The 19126-nt window shown below is 39.5% G+C and overlaps 1 protein-coding gene across 1 annotated transcript; it reads left to right on the top strand.

Annotated features, from left to right (window-relative positions):
- The first annotated feature begins 9777 nt into the window (after positions 1–9777).
- Positions 9778–18632, top strand: LOC141632155 (uncharacterized). The gene is made up of 3 exons (XM_074444729.1): positions 9778–9981; positions 17340–17952; positions 18037–18632. Exons 1-3 carry the CDS (start codon positions 9778–9780, stop codon positions 18630–18632), a joined length of 1413 nt encoding a protein of 470 aa, XP_074300830.1.
- The last annotated feature ends 494 nt before the right edge of the window (positions 18633–19126 follow it).

Here is a 19126-nt window from a genome sequence, read left to right as displayed (position 1 = left end):
ATCATTTTTGGAGCAACTAATGATGTTTTATGTGCATATTTTTCCAATCTTATGCAATCGGCGTTCGAGATGAGCATGATGGGCGAGCTTGGATTCTTTTTGGGTCTTCAGATAAAGGAAACCACACATGGCATAATGATCCATCAAAGAAAATATATCAAGGAGATGCTAAAGAAATTTTGTATGACTACAGCGAATCATTTTCTACACCTATGTGCTCTACACTTAAGCTTGACAAAGATGAAAAAGGTAAAAGTGTAGGTGAAAAGGTGTATCGAGGTATGATAGGTTCACTTTTATATCTCACAACTAGTCGTCCCGATATTCTTTATAGTGTATGTTTGTGTGCTCGGTTTCAATCAAATCCTAAAGAATCACATTTAACAGCTGTAAAGCGTATTCTTCAATATTTGATTGGAACTTAGGATTTATATTTATGGTATCCTATGGATTGCAATTTCACTCTCACGGTGTATTCAGATGCAGATTATGCAGGTTGCTCAGTTGAAAGAAAGAGTACATCTGGTATTGCCACCTTTGTAGGACCGTGTCTTATCTTTTGGGCTTCCAATAAACAAAATACGGTTGCTTTATCTACAGCTGAGAGTGAATATGTCGCTGCTGCTCAATGTTGTGATCAAATCTTATGGGTAACACAACAGTTGCGGGATTACGGTATGATCATTAATTGTGTTCCTATTCTTTGTGGTAACACTAGTGCAATTAATATTTCTAAAAATCCCGTTCAGCATACCAGGACAAAACACATTGACATTCGCCATCATTTTCTCCGTGATAACATAGAAAAAGGGAACATAAGCTTAAAATTTTGCAAAACGGAAGATCAGTTGTCCGATATTTTTACTAAACCTTTGGCTAAAGAACAATTTGAGAAAATTCGGTTAGAATTGGGTCTTTTGAATGATAGCTCATAGTCAATGTTATCCTAACTTTAATCCCTCAATGATTGACTAGACAGGAGTCGTTGCGATTTTGTGTTAATAATTTGTCCTAATGTTATTTCACCTAGTAGTAGTCTACTTACTCTAGTCGGTTTTCTCATATAGACTAGTAATGGGCGGACATACTGTCTGATGTTACTGTTCTACACAACTATAAGCATAATCTTCTTGGCAAAATATAAGCAAACCTATCATAATTCTACCCAACAAGCCCTAGCCCATATGCAAATCACCGAAATCCATCTAAACTCTCCCCTCACCCGTCAAACACCCTCAACCTAGACAAAATCAAAATCCCCAAATTACACTCAAACCCTAAAAATCCCAAATCTCTCCTCTTCTTCCGCGGCAACAATGGCGAAAAAGAAAATCAAAGCCGCCTCCAACCGCTCTAAGCCTCCTACCTCCACCATACCCGATAACCCTAACTCACCGGAAACCACACCCTCCACTATAACCCAGCCGAAATCAACATACCCACCAAAACTTCACCTAAATCAAAGGCCCCCAAAACTAAACCTTTTAATCCTTCTACCACCATATCCACTCGTTCGAAACCAGTGCATGCAGCCACTCTCGAGCCGCCAGTTACGGAGAACGAGGAGTCACCACAGCTTGAGCCCGTATCTCGGGTGGTTCCAAAGTGGGCTGCACGGGCTCGTCGAGGGATCACCATTAACGAACCAGTAGCTATTGGTGAAGATGGTGTGAATAAAGATCAAGTAAGGGGTAAAGGGAAAGCAAAGATGGTATATGATGAGGATACCGATGATTGGCTTGATACTGTTACGGAGAGTTTAAAAACTTTACAGGTGTTATCAAAGGGAAAGTGTCGATCTGTTAAGAGGAAGCATCAAGATGAAGATGACGGGGATGACAATAGTGGTGCTTCTAGGTGAAAGCAACTCTTGCCACCTATGTTGATAAGGATATGGTTCGGGCCTTTCTTAAATCTGTGGGGATGTCTGATACGGCTTTAAAAACTTGTCTTCGACTCAGTGAGCACACGGTTCTTCCAGGCCGTTACTATCCTCAAGAATGGTTAGAATCTAAAGTTGCCTTTACTTTTTTTTCTTGATATTTTGACTCAACAAGGATGGTTAGAAATGTTTCTAAGCACACGGTTGTGTTTATACCTAAAATCATTCAATTCTATCAGTCGGTTATGGTGAATACCTCTGGTGATCTATTGTTTGCTAAAGTTAACAATAAAGATGTTAGTTTAAAGGCTGAAGAGTTTGCAGAAATGTTTGCTATTCCGTATGAAGGACTAGAGTTGGCTGACAAGGGTGGGTGGCCACCTCTAGAGAAAAGTGGGCCATTGACTGTCTTAAAATATTTTAACCCAGATGCAGATCTCAAAACCAATATCTATCCTAGTGGTCTAGACGGTCCCCATCAGTTTCTATTTAACTGTGTTCGTCATACCATCACTCCTAGAAACACGTTTCGAGGTTCCTGCTCTATTAATGATTTGCTGCTTATCTATCATCTTATGATGGGTAAGCCAGTAAATCTGGCGTCTGCCGTGTTTCAGCATATAAAAGAAGTTGCAATTGCTGTTCAATCTGGTACTGAACAAAAGAGGCGAGAGCTGCCTTATGGTATGTTGTTAACTCATATTTTATGGCAGAAAAAGATTTTGTCTTCTGAAGATGGTTATTTTGTCATTATGAAGGATTGTATAAAAAATGGGTTACTAGGTCAGATGCACCTCCGAATTGCAGATGACAGGTTGGTTGGGTTGCGCGACGATGGATATGCTGGTGCCAGCACTGGGAATTCTCATGAGGTTATTGCTCAGTTGGTGACTCTCTCTGACACTATTATTGGCGGTCTTGGGAAAATTGCAACGGAACTGGCGGAACTCAAAACTACCCTTGCTCCCCTTCTCTCCATTCCCGGCCTCCTTGAACAACTCTTAGCCCTTGTTCCTAAACAACCATGACCTGCTCTCTATCTTTTACCTGCTTAATTCTAATGCTATTGTGTATAATTAGTACTTTATTCAGTCGTCCTTGCTTATTATGATGATGTCTTTTGACTGTGTCCGGTAGCTGCTACTTGGTGTCTTTGACTGTGGTCATTCCATTGACTTATTTTGAGCATCCCTCTTCTTTAGACGATGTCAAAGGGGGAATTTCGGACTTCTAGTACTTAGTAGCTATCTGGATTTAGACCTTGATTGTGACGATCTTTCTCACTGCGTTCTAATGAACTTTGGTTTAGTTATTTTACTGATCGTATTGTTTCCTATTTCTACTATTATTGTTGTCTTGGATTTTCTTGAATGTTTGCAGGAGTATTCCAATATTGAGGGGGAACTTTTTTTAGAACTTTTTTAGGGACTTGCCATCATCAAAGGGGGAATTTGTTTCACCTATATTATTGATGATGACAAGTCCTTCACTTTTATATATCCCTCTAAATTAATGGTGTGTGCTAGACGTGTGTATGACAGATCCACAAGTAGATCGTATTTGCTCAGAACAAAAGACGGACGGTACTTGGATCATGTCTTGGATTGTGTCTAGAAATATGTATAAGTATAAAATGTGTGCTTACCCTTTTTTTTGGTCCAATAAATCACGGCTTATTATTTTGGACAAAATAATTTCAAGATAAGATGTTTTCCTAATAATTGTTTTTGATGGAAAATTATTTCGTAGATCTTCCTCAGTTTGCTCAAAAATATCTTTATGTTTTGAGGAGTTTGTGTTTGAGAAGGCAACTAAAAATATCATGGTCAAAGATTTGGTTTAAGATTAGTTGCCTAACTAAAATATTTAATTTGGTTAACCTTTGACAATTATATAAGGTAGACAAATCATTTGTTGATAAAAAAACCTAGACATACACGTGAGCTTGAGAGTCAAAAATAAGTTTCAGCAAAGATTGGTGGTGCATGTTCTTGAAAAGCGTTTTTTGCAAATCTGTTTTTAAACGTATCTTTGTTTTTCTCTTCTGAGTTTGCAAAATATTTTTTAAGCCGTGTTTTATAAGATCGTTCTTGAGTACACAAGTTCTTATACTCATAAGAATATTTTGTCTCCATCGTTCCAATTGTTGAACCATATAAGGAGACAATTTGTGTTGTAATTTTCTCTTTTGTGAGAGAGTGTTTTTGGGGTACGTGGTTGTACTCGAGTCGCACGATCGGGGTTGATCATAGGGGTTTTCTTTGTAATCGAGTTTTGTTATAAAGGAAATATTAATAAGAGAGAGGGTGGACGTAAACCTTTAGAGAGTAGGTCGAACCACGTTAAAAATCGTGTGTCTCTTGCTTTCTTTTATTTCGTTTGCTCTTGATTTTAGTTGTTTTTCTTTTTGCTTCACGTATTTACTCAAACGAACTATACAGCACAACTCTGATTGTTTGAACAGTCACCGAGACTGTTCAATTGGCCTGTGTATTGTTTCAGAAGGAAATTCGTGAACGACCTTTCGCTTTAATTTTAAAAAGGGTACTTAATTCACCCTCTCCCCTCTTAAGTACCGGATCGATAAACTCAACAATATTGATTATCTTCATTGAATATTGGGGTTCATCAACTCATCAAGTGCCCAGTTGATCTAATGAGTAATGATAATGTCAATGGAGTTTAATTACCTACAAATTGGCGTGGAGTTTAGTTTCCTACAAATTGGCGTAACTAATAGAGGGAATCTTTGATTTATTATTGTGTAACTAATAATACTAGCCAAAGTACCTAAATTACCCTTCATTAGTATTTTGTTTGAAATTCAAAATAGTTATTAAAATTACAATTTTATCCCGGGTGTTACCGAATTTGAGTAACATCCGGTCTCGCTATCTCATTTTCCAAGGTAAAAATATGGCACTTGGTTAATTAGGCTCCGTTTGGCATGCCACTTCAGGTAGCTTATTTGACCAAAGTAGCTTATTTGACCAAAATTTCAGCTACCTGATTTTTTTTGCAAGTGTTTGGCAAATAACTTATTTGGTGAAATAAGGTACCTGAAATGAAATGCTACCTCAGGTAGCATTTGACAAATCATGTACCTGAAATGACTTATTTTCCATTTTTTACCCCTTTATTCTATAATATTAAATATTTTTCATATCCTTTTACGTCATTTTACCAAAATCAGCTACCTTTTCAGCTAGTTTGCCAAACATATTTTTATATAATCAGTTACCTTATCAGCTCATAAATTTCAGCTACCTTATCAGGTATCTTTTCAGGATTCAGTTAGCTTTTCAATTTTCAGCTACCTTTTCAGGTTTCAGCTACCTTTTCAGATAGTTTTGCCAAACAGAGCCTTAGTGTTCTAACTTATCTCTTTAATACGGTAACTGTAGGTATGGCTTTAAGTCTTTAACAGTTTGTTGCGCTCATAAATTTTATAAAAAAACATTTGTTAAATGTATGGATGTACTATTACGTAAAGTTCATGATTACTCAATTTCTCTTTGTTTTTTCATGCATAATTTTATGAATGACCAGTGATCTTTGCCCGGTTCATATGGATAATCAGTTTTTATTACTTAATTTGGAAATTAATGTCTAAGTTGTCGACGAATTACTCTTTAGCGGCTTAATTCTCCTTTTTTTTTTTTGTATTGTAGGGAACTAAGGATTCAGGAGATTGATTGATGTAAGGGCCAAATTGACAAATTGGTAAAAAAAAGTAAGGGGTAGTGGACAAATTGGTAAAAAAGGTTCCTTTTTGGACAAATTGGTAAAAAAAAATGGAGGATTGGACAAATACACCAAAAAAAATTGTAATCCAATTAATTAGCACAAATTATCATTTAAGACGGGTATGTCATATTAGGTTTAATACGGGTCAAATAGTCCGAACAAAACAAAAGCAAAATGCATGAGAAAAACCCAATGAATTTGTCTTATATGCACACGTGAGATATACTCGACCCGTTTTAATCTTAAGACGGATATAGTTGTTCATTGGTTCGGGCCGAGTCAGTTAGGGTCGAGTAAATTTCGGACTTGTTGGTTTCAGATCGGTTATTTCAGTTCAGGTCATTATCGGGCCAACTATTATCAAGTTATTCGTGGATAATAACTCGTTTGACTCGACTCTCGGCGTGAAAATGACCCGAATTTTCTTGACACGTAAATGACCCGACCCGAAATGATCCGATCCGATCACCCAACCCAAAAAATGAGCCGACAAAATCTAACTTTAATTTAACCAAAAAAAACTTGAAATGACTTTTTCTTATTTAATCATTGACCCGAAAACGGGCCGAAAAATATATCGCACATACCCGAAACCGAAAATGACTCGACCCAAATTAACCCGAAAAAAATGTGAAACCGAACTAACTCGACATGCGCTGGCCTGAACCGTTTGTCAGATGTACCGAATAAACCCAACTCGAACTCGACCCGACACCCGAACTCAAGCCCCGAAACCTGAATTAACTCAACCCACCGTAACCCGGCCCGAATATTTATTGTTGCAACCCGGTTATAATCCATGATTAACTTGATATTAGGTAGCCCGAAAAGGACCTTAACCCGAGATAATCCGACCCAATCCGAAACTAGTAAACCCGAAAGTGACTCGATCTGAACCCTTAAACAACTATATTCGTCTTAATATTAAAACGGGCCGAGTATAACTTATTGCATTTTTCTCATGCATTTTGTTTTTGTTTTATTCTGACTACTTGACCCGTATTAAACTTAATATAGATATACCCATCTTAAATGATCATTTGTGCTAATTATTTGGATAATCATTTCTTTTTTGGTGCATTTGTCCATCCCTCCATTTTTTTTACCAATTTGTCCAAAATGAAACTCTTTTTACCAATTTGTCCACTACCCCTTACTTTTTTTACCAATTTGTCAATTTGGCCATGCAAGGACAACCTGATGGATAAGCAACTACCAAAAAAAAGGCTATACGATTTATACTCACACTGTGTTTGTAGTCAAATTATTACGGGGTATATTTTTGTTGCTTTTTTTAAAAGAAAACCCGACAGCCTCACTATAATAACGATAAATCAAAGAGTACAACTCTATTGGCATCCGGTGGTAACATGGCATCCCACACCGATCTTTTTTTGTTGCTTTAATTTAGTTATTACTCTATTGTTATCAAACTAATTTACACCTTCCGCTTCTACATGTTTATGTATCGCTTGATGCCGTTTATTGTAATTTGTCATTGTTTGAAGTATGCATACTTATTTGTTCATTTGATGGAGAATCCGCACATAATAAGATTAGGCAAGCCTAACTTCTAAAGGTTTTAGCCTGAAATATATTACCTAGACTTCTTTATGACACAACTATGAATACGTTTCACTTAATTAAAAGAAGTATATCCGTCTTAGGCTTAAGACGGATCAAGTAATATAATGAAGACAAAAGCATTATGTAACAGATTTGTCTTACATGCACAAATGAAATGATACTTATCCGTTTTAGTGTTAATAAATGTATTTGTCTTAAGGAAAACTAGTTGGTCTTATTACATGTTTCTATAAATTTTTCCCAGATATCATTGTTGCGTGGTAAACAAATTAAGCTTGAAGATAGTTTGTGTTTGCATAGGGTGGTGCTCTTCACATACACATACAAATCAAATCGAGGGTAACACATGGAGACAAAGAATAGATAATTAGAAGTAATGTTTTGATGTTTTTTTTATACTTATACACAACAACTTACCAATCACTGCCTGTAGTCTCATTTGAAAAAAATTATTGTTTAGTTTATTACTTTAATACGGATTAGAAGATTTATAATTTAGTTTAACTTAGACGGATTTTTAAATGAAGATAACTATTGATTGAAAAGTTTGAAAAAGACGGAGTATAAACGACTCTACTTGGTGGTCAGTGCATCACACAGGAATTAAATTTAGAGTTTCACCTAAGAACATTAAATCTAGAGTTTCACCTAAGAGTGATTATAAAAAGACAGTTGGTTTCAACTGTTAGAAATAGAATTTGATGGGTATTCCACCTTGAGTAGTACAAGGGAACTGATGAGATAATTTAATTTTTAATTATCTACGAGATAAACTACCAAAGGTACAAATCCATTCGAAATAAAGCTTGGATGATAATAGAACCACTCGACACTAACAATAACCACTTGAAACCTAGAAAAAGAATTTGTAATATTCAACTCGACATTGAATACAAGTAGGAGAGTCTCACTCTATATTAACGTCTTTTGTGCATGGAGTAGCTAACTTTTATGAATTTGTAGTATTCCGTTAGAAAGATAATTACTATATTTCTTTTTTGAGAGAATACTATATAGTTGATGTTTGGGCTAAAAACTGCGCTTTAGCCTAATAAAGGAAAAGTCCACTTGGTCCTTATTAAAGAATTGGGCCGTGAAGGAAGAATAAGCAAGAGGAGCCCAAGTACAAAGTAGAATCTGCCTGGAGGTTTGGGCCACGGAGCGCGTAAGAATAAAGAGGCCCGCTGGCAAGGAAGGTTCGTGGATTTGGAAAGTCGCCAGGGAGATTTTAGGGAGAAATCAGGGAGATCAGGGAGAACGGAGGAAGAAGATCCGATTATGGAAGGAGTTGTGATAGAGCTAATATTCCTTTCCATAATCCGGATAGGACTCATCTAGGGTTCTTACCCGATAAATAGCCAAAGGAGCAATCAAGAAAAGACATTCAAGACCTCGAGCATACACGCAAAATACATTGTGCTAGCTAGATTTACATTCCGTCTCCATTGTACTCATTCTCTCATTAACAACCTAGTGCAATATTTGCAAGGGTACCGTCCCTCCCGCGGTTGTTCCCACATCGGGTTTTGCGCGTCACCAAATCTTACGTGTCAACTTTTATTTACGTTCGTTATTTCTTTATTTAGCATTAACAGAAATATTTGACAAACACACAACGAGTAAGACCGCATTAACCTCGCATAAACCTAAACCCGGTAAAAATTACCAAAACAATTTGGCGCCCACCGTGGGGCATTGTGGTCGTCAATCGTTGATTACTCAGACGTATAATGGACAAAAAAACATCAGCAGATGCGTCAAGGAGCGGTCAGCCGTCAATACCACCAAACCCAATTCAGAATCCAGCATCGGCGACATAAACTCAGGCCCATGGGCACACTCCAAGAACCGCACCTGCGACAAAAACCTCTCTACCTCCCAAAACCCCTGCTGTCACGGCTCAAACCAGATCAGATAAAAGTGCAACAAGCTCAGGCCTTACCCCACCACCCAGTCCAACACAAATCTTGCTTGCTGGCGTGGAGAATCTTCAAAAGGTCATGGAAGATATGCGAGAAGACCAAAGGAAAGCTGAAGCAGAAGCAAGAAAAAGGAATAAGGAACTCTGGACGCAGATAGACGTTCCGAGGTAGTAGTCCAGCACACCAGCAAGCACGAAGGGTGAAGGTCGAGCCCCAGTAGTCGATCTGACACATGGGGCATCAGGCAGCAGGAACCAACTTCGACAGATACCAGCCGAGCTGGTGACGAGATTAAATTTGACAACAGTATCATCAGAGGAAAGGATAACCCCACGAGGACTGGGATACCTCACACCAGATAGCTGGCAGCCAGCCAACCACGTAGAAGCACAGTCAGGTAACCTCCCAGTTCGTAATTTTGTGATGACTAATCAGACAACTGGTGCAGGATCTGTAGGCAGCCCGCAGGAAAGCTGGCATCAGGGAACACTCATGACTTCAACCCCATTAGTTGCCACGCCACATCAGAACCTTCAAGAGTTTGAACTTGGAAGCAGTACATAAAGTTAGCAGGTAGCAAAAAGACGAGCTACAGACTCAGGAAGCGTGACCAACCAACAGTACTTGGAGCTAAGGGAGATGCTGAGCAGGGTCCCAGGATTGCCATCCCCACTTGAGAAGGCGGTACCCAACAGTTATGCTGACTCACCATTTGTGGATGCCATATCCATTATTGCCATGCCAAAAGGATTCACAAATCCAAACATGCCTCTCTTTAATGGCATGATGGATCCCTTTGATCACATAAGCCAGTACAAGCAGAAGATGATGACAGTGACGACTGTATGTAATACTCCGTATTTATGAGTCTTTGGGTACTCTATCAAGTAGGCCTTACTCTGTCGAGTAGAGGGGTACTCGATCGAGTACCTTAGATACTCGATCGAATAGCCGGTTTACGGGGAGTTTTCTCGGGTTTTGTTAATTATGCGATTAAGATATATAACCTTCTTCGTCATTATACTAAACACTTTTGCAAAAAATAATTTACTGTCAAAGAGAGAAAGCAAGTACGTTCATCATCTTAATCGCATTGTTAGCAAATCCCAAAGTTTGGAACGTCGGTTTTCATCGTTTGTTACACCGTTGAGATCCTTGCGTCAAGGGTAAGATCTATGTACCCTTTTTTGTTGTCTTTCTTTTAAGTTGGTTAAACCCTAATCTAGGGATTTGGAGGTTTTTGAGTAGTTTGTGATTTGGTTGCATTTGTATGTTGTATGATAGGAGGAGGTTTCGTAGAAGAAGCTTTTGATACAAATTTGTAGAGACCATCGATAGTTGTGCTTTCCAGGTAGGATTTCCTACTCAGTATTAGTCCCATAATGGGATGATTGTTGATGTGTTGTGGTTGATTGAGTAATATAGTAATTGTATTGTGACGGTTTGTTGATTGTGATTGTTTTTCTCTGGTTCTCGAGGCGTGTCCTCGGCTGAGTGGGGTCACTTGCGGGAGTGGCTTCACGCCCTAGTTTCGCCCTTCGTGGAACCCGCCACGGAAGGGGATGTGCACATTAAAGGAGATGGTTATCGCTCATTATGAGGAGCGGGGATTTGGTGGGTACGGCTGCGGTCCCCCACTGGCAGGGCTGGTCCAGTGGACAGTCGGTGATTGAGATTGTTGGGATTGGTGTGGTTGTGTGTGTGTGACGGTTAAGCTGTCTGTTTATCTTATTGTTGATATATTGAGTTGTGTGATTAATCGACCCCGTTTAAATGTTTTAAAAACGTGGTGATCCATTCGGGGGTGGTGAGCGGTTATTGAGCGGGTATGATATGACGCGTATGGGATAGCCGGGATGAGTCATCACGTGGCGATTAGAAGTCTTCCGCTGTGTCGACGATGTTTTCTGACTTTGATAGTTTTAGCGATGAGACCGTCCGAGAATCTTGTATTTCTTTTATCAGTTTGGAATTGCTATGTAATCACTTTAAACTTCATTTACTTTTAAAGTTGTTTCGTTATTGTCTTATGAATATCATGCCTCGGGTAACCGAGATGGTGGCATCCTTATACTTGACTGGTCCTGGTAAGGCACTTGGAGTATGGGGGTGTTACAAATGGTATCACAGCGACGATCCTGAAACCTGTAACCAATGAATTTAATGAATATAGGGAGTCAATTAAAATGAACCCGGGGTAAAGTTTGTAGGAGCTAATGCAAAGGCTTGGGAGACGTCCTAAAGTCGCGAACTCGCCCTACAATTTTGAACCGGTCACCATGGGATATGAGTCGGGATCGCTATGTGTTTATCTTGTGAATTGTGTACCTATATGGTGATGTGGGGCATGAATCGGTAGATGTATGTATGTGGAGAATGGGGAATGTGTAGAAAAGATGGTGATGATGTGATTTCGTAAGCTATTGATTGAAAGCATGATAGTTGGTTTACAATGTTGTTTTGAATTATAGGAAAAGTATAAGAGAATGATGAATGATGTGGTAGAAAAAGGAAGTAGTTCATATGTGATAATATGTGATGAATGATGATGTTGCAGATAGATGATTTATAATGTGGCATAATAATAACATGTGCATAGGAATGTTGTGTCGTATACGTATATTTGGTTTGCATAAGGTTGCATGATAAGTTTATGTACTTGTCCACTATTGTTCATGTGTATATGTGGTAAGAAGTGTGTAGCTGTAATGAATGAATTGGTTGGAAGAGATTAAGTAAGTAATTGCATAAAAATATGAAATTCATGTGTGGAACATGTTTATGTGGGTAATGTATTTTAATAATATGGCAATGTTTGTAACATGTGAATAGGGGATTTTATGTTGTATATTATGTTATTGTGTACGTAAAGTTATAAAATAAAAGCATGTAGTAAATCGTGATTGACAAGTTAAATAATCTATGTGCATGATTAATGTTGCTGCTTGGCTTTTGAAAATAGTAACATATGATTATGAATACTGGTCTTATGAGTTTTGGACTGGTTTTGTTTGCTTGGTTGTTGTTTAAGTTTTTTGGAAGTAAAATCAAGTAGTTGTGTTTTTCGATTATAAAGAGGTTGTCTTTAAACTGTTATAACTTGAGATGCATAAATGATTTTGATGTGATTCCAATTGGAGGTGATAGCTTGTCCTTTTACGATTCTAACGATAGGTCACACGCCCAAAACGACCAAGTAATGAGTGAGTTATGACTGTTTTACGAAAACTGGACAGTGCTGAGAATTGTGGTACTCGATCGAGTAGCCTTAGTACTCGATCGAGTAAGGGGGAACTCGATCGAGTACGTTAGTTACTCGATCGAGTAGCGCTGGTGATTTGTTTTACGTGCTTCTGATCTTCACCTACTCGATCGAGTAAGTCCCTTACTCGATCGAGTGGCCGGTACTCGATCTAGTGACCCCTGTTTTGGGTCATATGCATATCTTTTGACATTCGTTGCATATTATGTTTAATTCAAAGTTGTTATTTTACTTCTTTATGCATTGTTTTACATGTAAGTTGGTCTTGATACGTAAGTTACCCAATCTATGGGGTGGTGAGTGGCACCTTATGGTGAGTATGAGTTTGGTGGGAGGAGATGAGCTATATGTGGTTGTGCTGAGAAGTGGAAAAAGAAAAAGAATATTGATGAGCGGATTGAGGCATGGTGCAAGTTTTGGTGAGACGTGGTGAGTGATTTATTCGCGAAATTGAGTGATGTAAAAAGTAAGTGAAAGTGGGTAAGGGATGATGTGGGTCTAAGGAACATGAGAATGAAAAGATTGAAAGGAAGGTTTTGATAGTGGCAACTTGAGATGTGTAAAGAATTATGGAGTGAGATGGTTAGGTGTCGTGTGGGTCAAGAATATATGTAGTGAAAGTTCGTTTTAAAGGGGTTGAGATGAGTGGTATATACTGAACTTTATGGAGATATGTCGCGAGGTGGATTTGTAGACAGTGAGTGAGTTTGGGAGATTTGGTTTATTAAGAGGTGAAACTACGTGTGATTTCTTTGGGCATTTAACGGCATGAAATGAAGTTGTTTAAGCAGTGAACGTTGATTTTATGGATAGGTTAGTGATAAGTGTGAGCGATAGCATAATAAGAGAAGATCCATGGTAAGAAAGAGTGAGATGATATCGACATGAAATAATGGGATTTGAGCTTTGGCAGAATGAGAAGGTAACCGGAGCACTAAAGAATTAGATAGAAGTAATAAGGAGTTGAGCTATTAAATGGTATTGTTGAATGTGAACAGAAAAGAAGAGTAAAAAGTAAGCTAAGGAAAATTTTCACCAGAGTTATGTGATATAAAGGTAAGGAATCATCGAAATGTGTGATATTATCATGAGGATATTAGTTAATGGTTATATGGGAGCTTCACGATAACATGATTAATAATGAGTTTCGAGGAATTAAGGGAGTAAGAGTTGGTGGAGTATTTACACGATAAGAGATTTTTGGTGGAAAGTTAGATGACGATACAATTAAGATAGTATTGGGAATAATGTTGAGGTAATTTTGTTGATGGGTTTGATGTTCTTTATTTGGGGATGTTAACCAAAGATAGGAGAAAAACCGTGTTGTTTTGATATGAGTGTAAGAGGTTTGATATACGAGCAGTGGTGGTATTGTGGTGTTGTCACTAGTGGTTAAGGGTGATGATAGATAAGAAAGACAGCAGTCCTAGAGGGGTTGATTTTACAAAGGCCAGATTGATATGTATGGCTGTAAGGGAGTATAAGATGTGGTTATATGAGGCGAGCGCTAGTGGTTGAATATTAATGGTATGGCATGAGGTGATGGTTATGCGAATGGGAAAATATGTTATGAGAGGCATATGAGTTAAGGTCGGGCGACAGGTAACCTTTATCGAGTGGTAACTTACGTGATCAGGATTGGCTAGTTGGATGTGATTATGGGTCTATGATGTGTATAAATGTTTGTGTGAGGTTCTGACCTCACGAGAAGCGGTATGGTGTGATAGTTATAAAGATGTTATATGAATGTTTGTGATGTATGTAGGGTACGACAATCTGATGGAATGAGGCTAAAAAGGTAATAATTTGATTGATTTGGCATGGCTAGTTATAATTTTATGTGTATTGATAACACATGCGCATTCCGTGAAAAGGTAGAGATGATGTTCATGAGGTGTTTATCTGTTTATCCATATAATATGTTGCGTTGTGATTTAATAAAGTGGATTTGAGTAAGTTTTTCTTGTTTGAGAAGTTATGCTGAGTCAGTGTTTATGGGTTTGAGTAAGTTGTGATGCCTATCGGTGCGGTTGTGGTGCCTCGAGTGGTGATCCGGGCACGGTACTTCGTGTTGTGATGCGGGTATTTTCGCACTGCGGTGCGGTTGTTGGTGATGGTGTTGTGATGCCGTCACCGGTTGTGGTGGAGTAGGCGGGATGATTATGATACGAGTTTTCGAAAGTGCATACCAGTTATACATAGATTGTTGTTTTGTTTGCTGTTGTTCATTGTGAGTTTTGGTTGGACATGTAGACTGTTGTTTTGTCTGTTGATGTTTCTTACTAGTTTCAACTTGGGTGTGAGGGTAGAGTATGATATGGGAGAAAGTTGTGTATGTTTTGTTGTTGTGATGGTATAATGATTTTCTGTTGATAAGGCACAGTTGTAAGAAGTTGTACAGAACATTTGACCTTGTTATAGATGAGACATCGGTGAACATAGTCATGGCAAGTGATTCGTAGAACATGTATGGTAATGATCTGAAAGCTTCAGGTGGTTTTGATCTTTCGTTGGGCCAGTGAGGGAAGGGTGTTTGGATTTAGTGTCTTGTTAAGTCATGTATGAGTTTTGCAGTGATGAAAGAAAAGAACTTAAGGATCTTGTGTGAGTGTACGTAACACGTGTGGATCGTGAGTTATGCTGTTGGCGATAGAAGTTTATATAGTCTATATAGAGAGGTATGTCATGTTGCGGTAATGTGGAAGAGTTGGAGTATTGGTTATGCTAAGGGTTTTGCGGTATTAGTTAGATGGAGTGTAGAGTGAATTTGAGTATGAGAACTGTTTAAGTAAGAAAGCCTTGGAAATAGGAACGGTTCTAGAAATGAGGTTATAGGCGGTTATCTTTGACATGTGGTGGTGATGAGGATGATGAGATGATTTAACTAAGGATTTAGTATTAGTGAGTTACGAGGACGTAACATTTGTCTTAAGAGGAGTAGGATGCGATAAAAGAGAGTTTCATGGTTGTGCATGTTGTAAAATAATTGGAAGTAGAGTGTTAGCATAGCGTAAAGGAGGGATTTGTTTTGTGGTTGATGTTGTTATAAGGCCATGGCCGTGCTTGTAGTAGTGTGATGTTTAGGAGTTCGAGAGTTTTGATAGTGGCATGATGATGTTTATGAGTGTAAGTAAACTTCGAGGACGAAGTTCCTTTTAAGGGTGGTAGAATGTAACATTCCGTTTGATGTTAGGGGTATTTTGATATTGGATTGGCTCTGGATGATGTATTATGGAGCTAGTTGGTAGTGTATGGAGTTAGTGTTGAGAGAGATATAATGGAGTCGATACGATATCGTGAGCCATGTTGTGGAGGTAGGAATAGTTAGTGGAGTTGGTGTTACGAGTTCATGTTTGGGTTGGAGTTTTGTTTTGAGTTCTTAGTCACGTTGTTGTGTCTTGATCGAGTTAGTATGTTTGTTTTTGAGTATCGGTTAAACTTCAGGGACGAAGTTCTTTTTAAGGAGGGAAGACTGTAATACTCCGTATTTATGAGTCTTTGGGTACTCTATCGAGTAGGCCTTACTCTGTCGAGTAAGGGGGTACTCGATCGAGTACCTTAGATACTCGATCGAGTAGCCGGTTTACGGGGAGTTTTCTCGGGTTTTGTTAATTATGCGATTAAGATATATAACCTTCTTCGTCATTATACTAAACACTTTTGCAAAACCTAATTTACTGTCAAAGAGAGAAAGCAAGTACGTTCATCATCTTAATCGCATTGTTAGCAAATCCCGGAGTTTGGAAGGTCGGTTTTCATCGTTTGTTACACTGTTGAGATCCTTGCGTCAAGGGTAAGATCTATGTACCCTTTTTGTTATCTTTCCTTTAAGTTGGTTAAACCCTAATCTAGGGATTTGGGGGTTTTTGAGTAGTTTGTGATTTGGTAGCATTTGTATGTTGTATGATAGGAGGAGGTTTCGTAGAAGAAGCTTTTTGATACAGCTGTAGAGACCGTCTGATAGTTTTGCTTTCTAGGTAGGATTTCCTACTCAGTATTAGTCCCATAATGGGATGATTGTTGATATGTTGTGGTTGATTGAATAATATAGTAATTGTATTGTGACGGTTTGTTGATTGTGATTGTTTATCTCTGATTCTCGAGGCGTGTCCTCGGCTGAGTGGGGTCACTTGCGGAAGTGGCTTCACGCCCTAGTTTCGCCCTTCGTGGAACCCGCCACGGAAGGGGATGTGCACATTAAAGGACAGGGTTATCGCTCATTATGAGGAGCGGGGATTTGGTGGGTACGGCTACGGTCCCCCAGCGGCGTGGTCGGGTCCGGTGGACGATCGGTGATTGAGATTGTTGGGATTGGTGTGGTTGTGTGTGTGTGACGGTTAAACTGTCTGTTTATCTTATTGTTGATATATTGAGTTGTGTGATTAATCGACCCGTTTAAATGTTTTAAAAGCGTGGTGATCCATTCGGGGGTGGTGAGCGATTATTGAGCAGGTATGATATGATGCGTATGGGATAGCTGGGATGAGTCATCACGTGGCGATTAGAAGTCTTCATTTGTGTCGACGATGTTTTATAGCTTTGATAGTTTTAGCAGTAGACCGTCTGAGAATCTTGTATTTCTTTTATCAGTTTGGAATGGCTATGTAATCACTTTAAACTTCATTTACTTTTAAAGTTGTTTCGTTATTGTCTTATGAATATCATGCCTCGGGTAACCGAGATGGTGGCATCCTTATACCTGAGTGGTCCTGGTAAGGCACTTGGAGTATGGGGGTGTTACACTGTAGGACAAGTAAAAGAAGCATGCATGTGTAAAGGGTTTGGATCCACATTGTCAGGGCCAGCACTCCGATAGTTCGTAAGCTTGCCTAACAAGTCGGTCTCCACGTTTGCTGACCTAGTAAACGCATTCACCCAGCAGTTCGCAAGCAACCGAAAACCATAGAAGCATGCAAGAGACTTGTACAGAATTGTACAGGGAGCTGGTGAGACTATTGGAGAATACAACACTAGATTTAAGAATGAGAAGGTGACAGTACGGGAATGTGACATGTCAACAGCAGTGGAAGCCTTCATAAGAGGCCTACATCACGGGTCTAACCTATATAAACAGCTAACCATGCACCCTTGCCACAGCTTCGAGGCAGTACAGGAAAAAGCAGCAGCTGCAATCAGATTGGAAGAAGATATCCTAGCCAGAGCTAGCCTGCCTAATACCCCAAGCGTATCCAGCACCTTAGCCATGGAGAAGTCAAGTAGAAAGCAGTCTACCAACAAGAGGGAGGAAAGATATAGGCCATATGGAAGGGGAGTTAACAGAGTTGACAACAGAGAAGAAAATCAGCAACTCCCCACACTGGCAGAATATGGGTTCACCACTGGCGTCAAAGGAATCCTAAAAGCACTCAGGGAGATCAGAGATGGAGTAAGGTGGCCCATACCACAAGTAGAAGGACAAGCATGGCGAAAAGACAACAAGAAGAAGTGTGAATTCCACCGTGACATTGGGCATAACACTGAAGATTGCTACACACTACGAAGGAAAATCAAGCGCCTGTACGAACAGGGAGAACTGAGCCACCTATTTCCACGTGAGGGCAAGCAGTAGGATAAGGTAGGGTTCATAAAGCCTGCAGCTCCACCTACATGTACGAAGAAAATAAATGTGATAACAGGCGACTCAGATCTGAGTGGGTTGACATATTCAGCAGCCAAAAGGCATGCCACTGAGACTAAGGGAGATAGGCCAGCAACCTCCTGCAGAATTTCTCATAGTGATCTACCTTCCGTTGCTTTTGATGAAGGAGACATACGTGACGAACGAGAGCATCACGACGCACTCATTATAACTCTGTCAATGGCTAACTGCACAGTCAGAAAGGTCCTGGTAGATACTGGTAGTTGTGTTAACTTGATCATGTTGAAAACCATAGAAAACATGAGGTTCAGCGAGAAAGATTTGCAGAAGAAGACAATCCCGCTGGTAGGATTCAGTGGGGAGACAGCCAGCTCATTGGGTGAGATAGTAATCCCAACCTACGTGGGAGGAGTCAACAAGCAGGTAAAGTACTTAGTCATAGATGGACCCTCTACCTACAACGTCATCCTTGGAAGACCATGGCTGCACCTGATGAAGGCAGTTCCCTCAACACATCATCAATCCATAAAAATCCCTACACCATGGGGAGTAGAAACAATACGAGGAGACCAGGAGGAAGCTAGAAGTTGCTACAAGAAAGCACTAAAGTGCACTGCCAGCCCCCCAGCATAACAATTACAAAAGCAGCACGTCCAGGACGAATACATTGAGCCTCCAGCTGAGGAGCTAGATCAGATCAACCTGGACAAGCTGGATGCATAGGAAACCTAAGACAACACCTAATCAAATTCTTACAGGCTAACATGGATTGTTTCACATGGCCACATGACGACATGATAGGAATAGACCCGTCCATCATAACACACAAACTCAGCGTGGACCCAAAATGCAAGCCCATCTAGCAGAGACGGAGAAAGTTCGCAGCTGAGAGAAATAAGGTGATCAACTAAGAGGTAGACAGCCTGCTGGCAACAAACAAAATAAGAGAGCTGAAATACCCAGAGTGGTTGTCAAACGTAGTAGTGGTACCTAAGAAGAATGGAAAATGGAGAGTGTGCGTGGACTTCACTGACCTCAACAAGGCATGTCCCAAGGATCCTTTCCCGTTACCACACATTGACGTAATGGTCGACGCAACAGCTGGACATGAAATATTAACATTCCTG

Source organism: Silene latifolia, chromosome Y (assembly GCF_048544455.1).
Source record: "Silene latifolia isolate original U9 population chromosome Y, ASM4854445v1, whole genome shotgun sequence".
NCBI classification, from domain to species: domain Eukaryota; kingdom Viridiplantae; phylum Streptophyta; class Magnoliopsida; order Caryophyllales; family Caryophyllaceae; genus Silene; species Silene latifolia.
Note: the sequence above shows the minus strand (reverse complement) of the source record. Positions and strands in the feature narration are given on the sequence as shown.

Excerpts from the sequence above, each read along its gene's own strand:
- LOC141632155 (XM_074444729.1), top strand. The coding sequence starts at position 9,778 with ATGCTGAGCAGGGTCCCAGGATTGCCATCCCCACTTGAGAAGGCGGTA. Across the intron at positions 9,982-17,339 it reads AGATGATGACAGTGACGACT|GGAGCTGGTGAGACTATTGG; the intron begins GTATGTAATACT and ends AGAATTGTACAG. Across the intron at positions 17,953-18,036 it reads ACTGAGCCACCTATTTCCAC|GCGACTCAGATCTGAGTGGG; the intron begins GTGAGGGCAAGC and ends ATGTGATAACAG.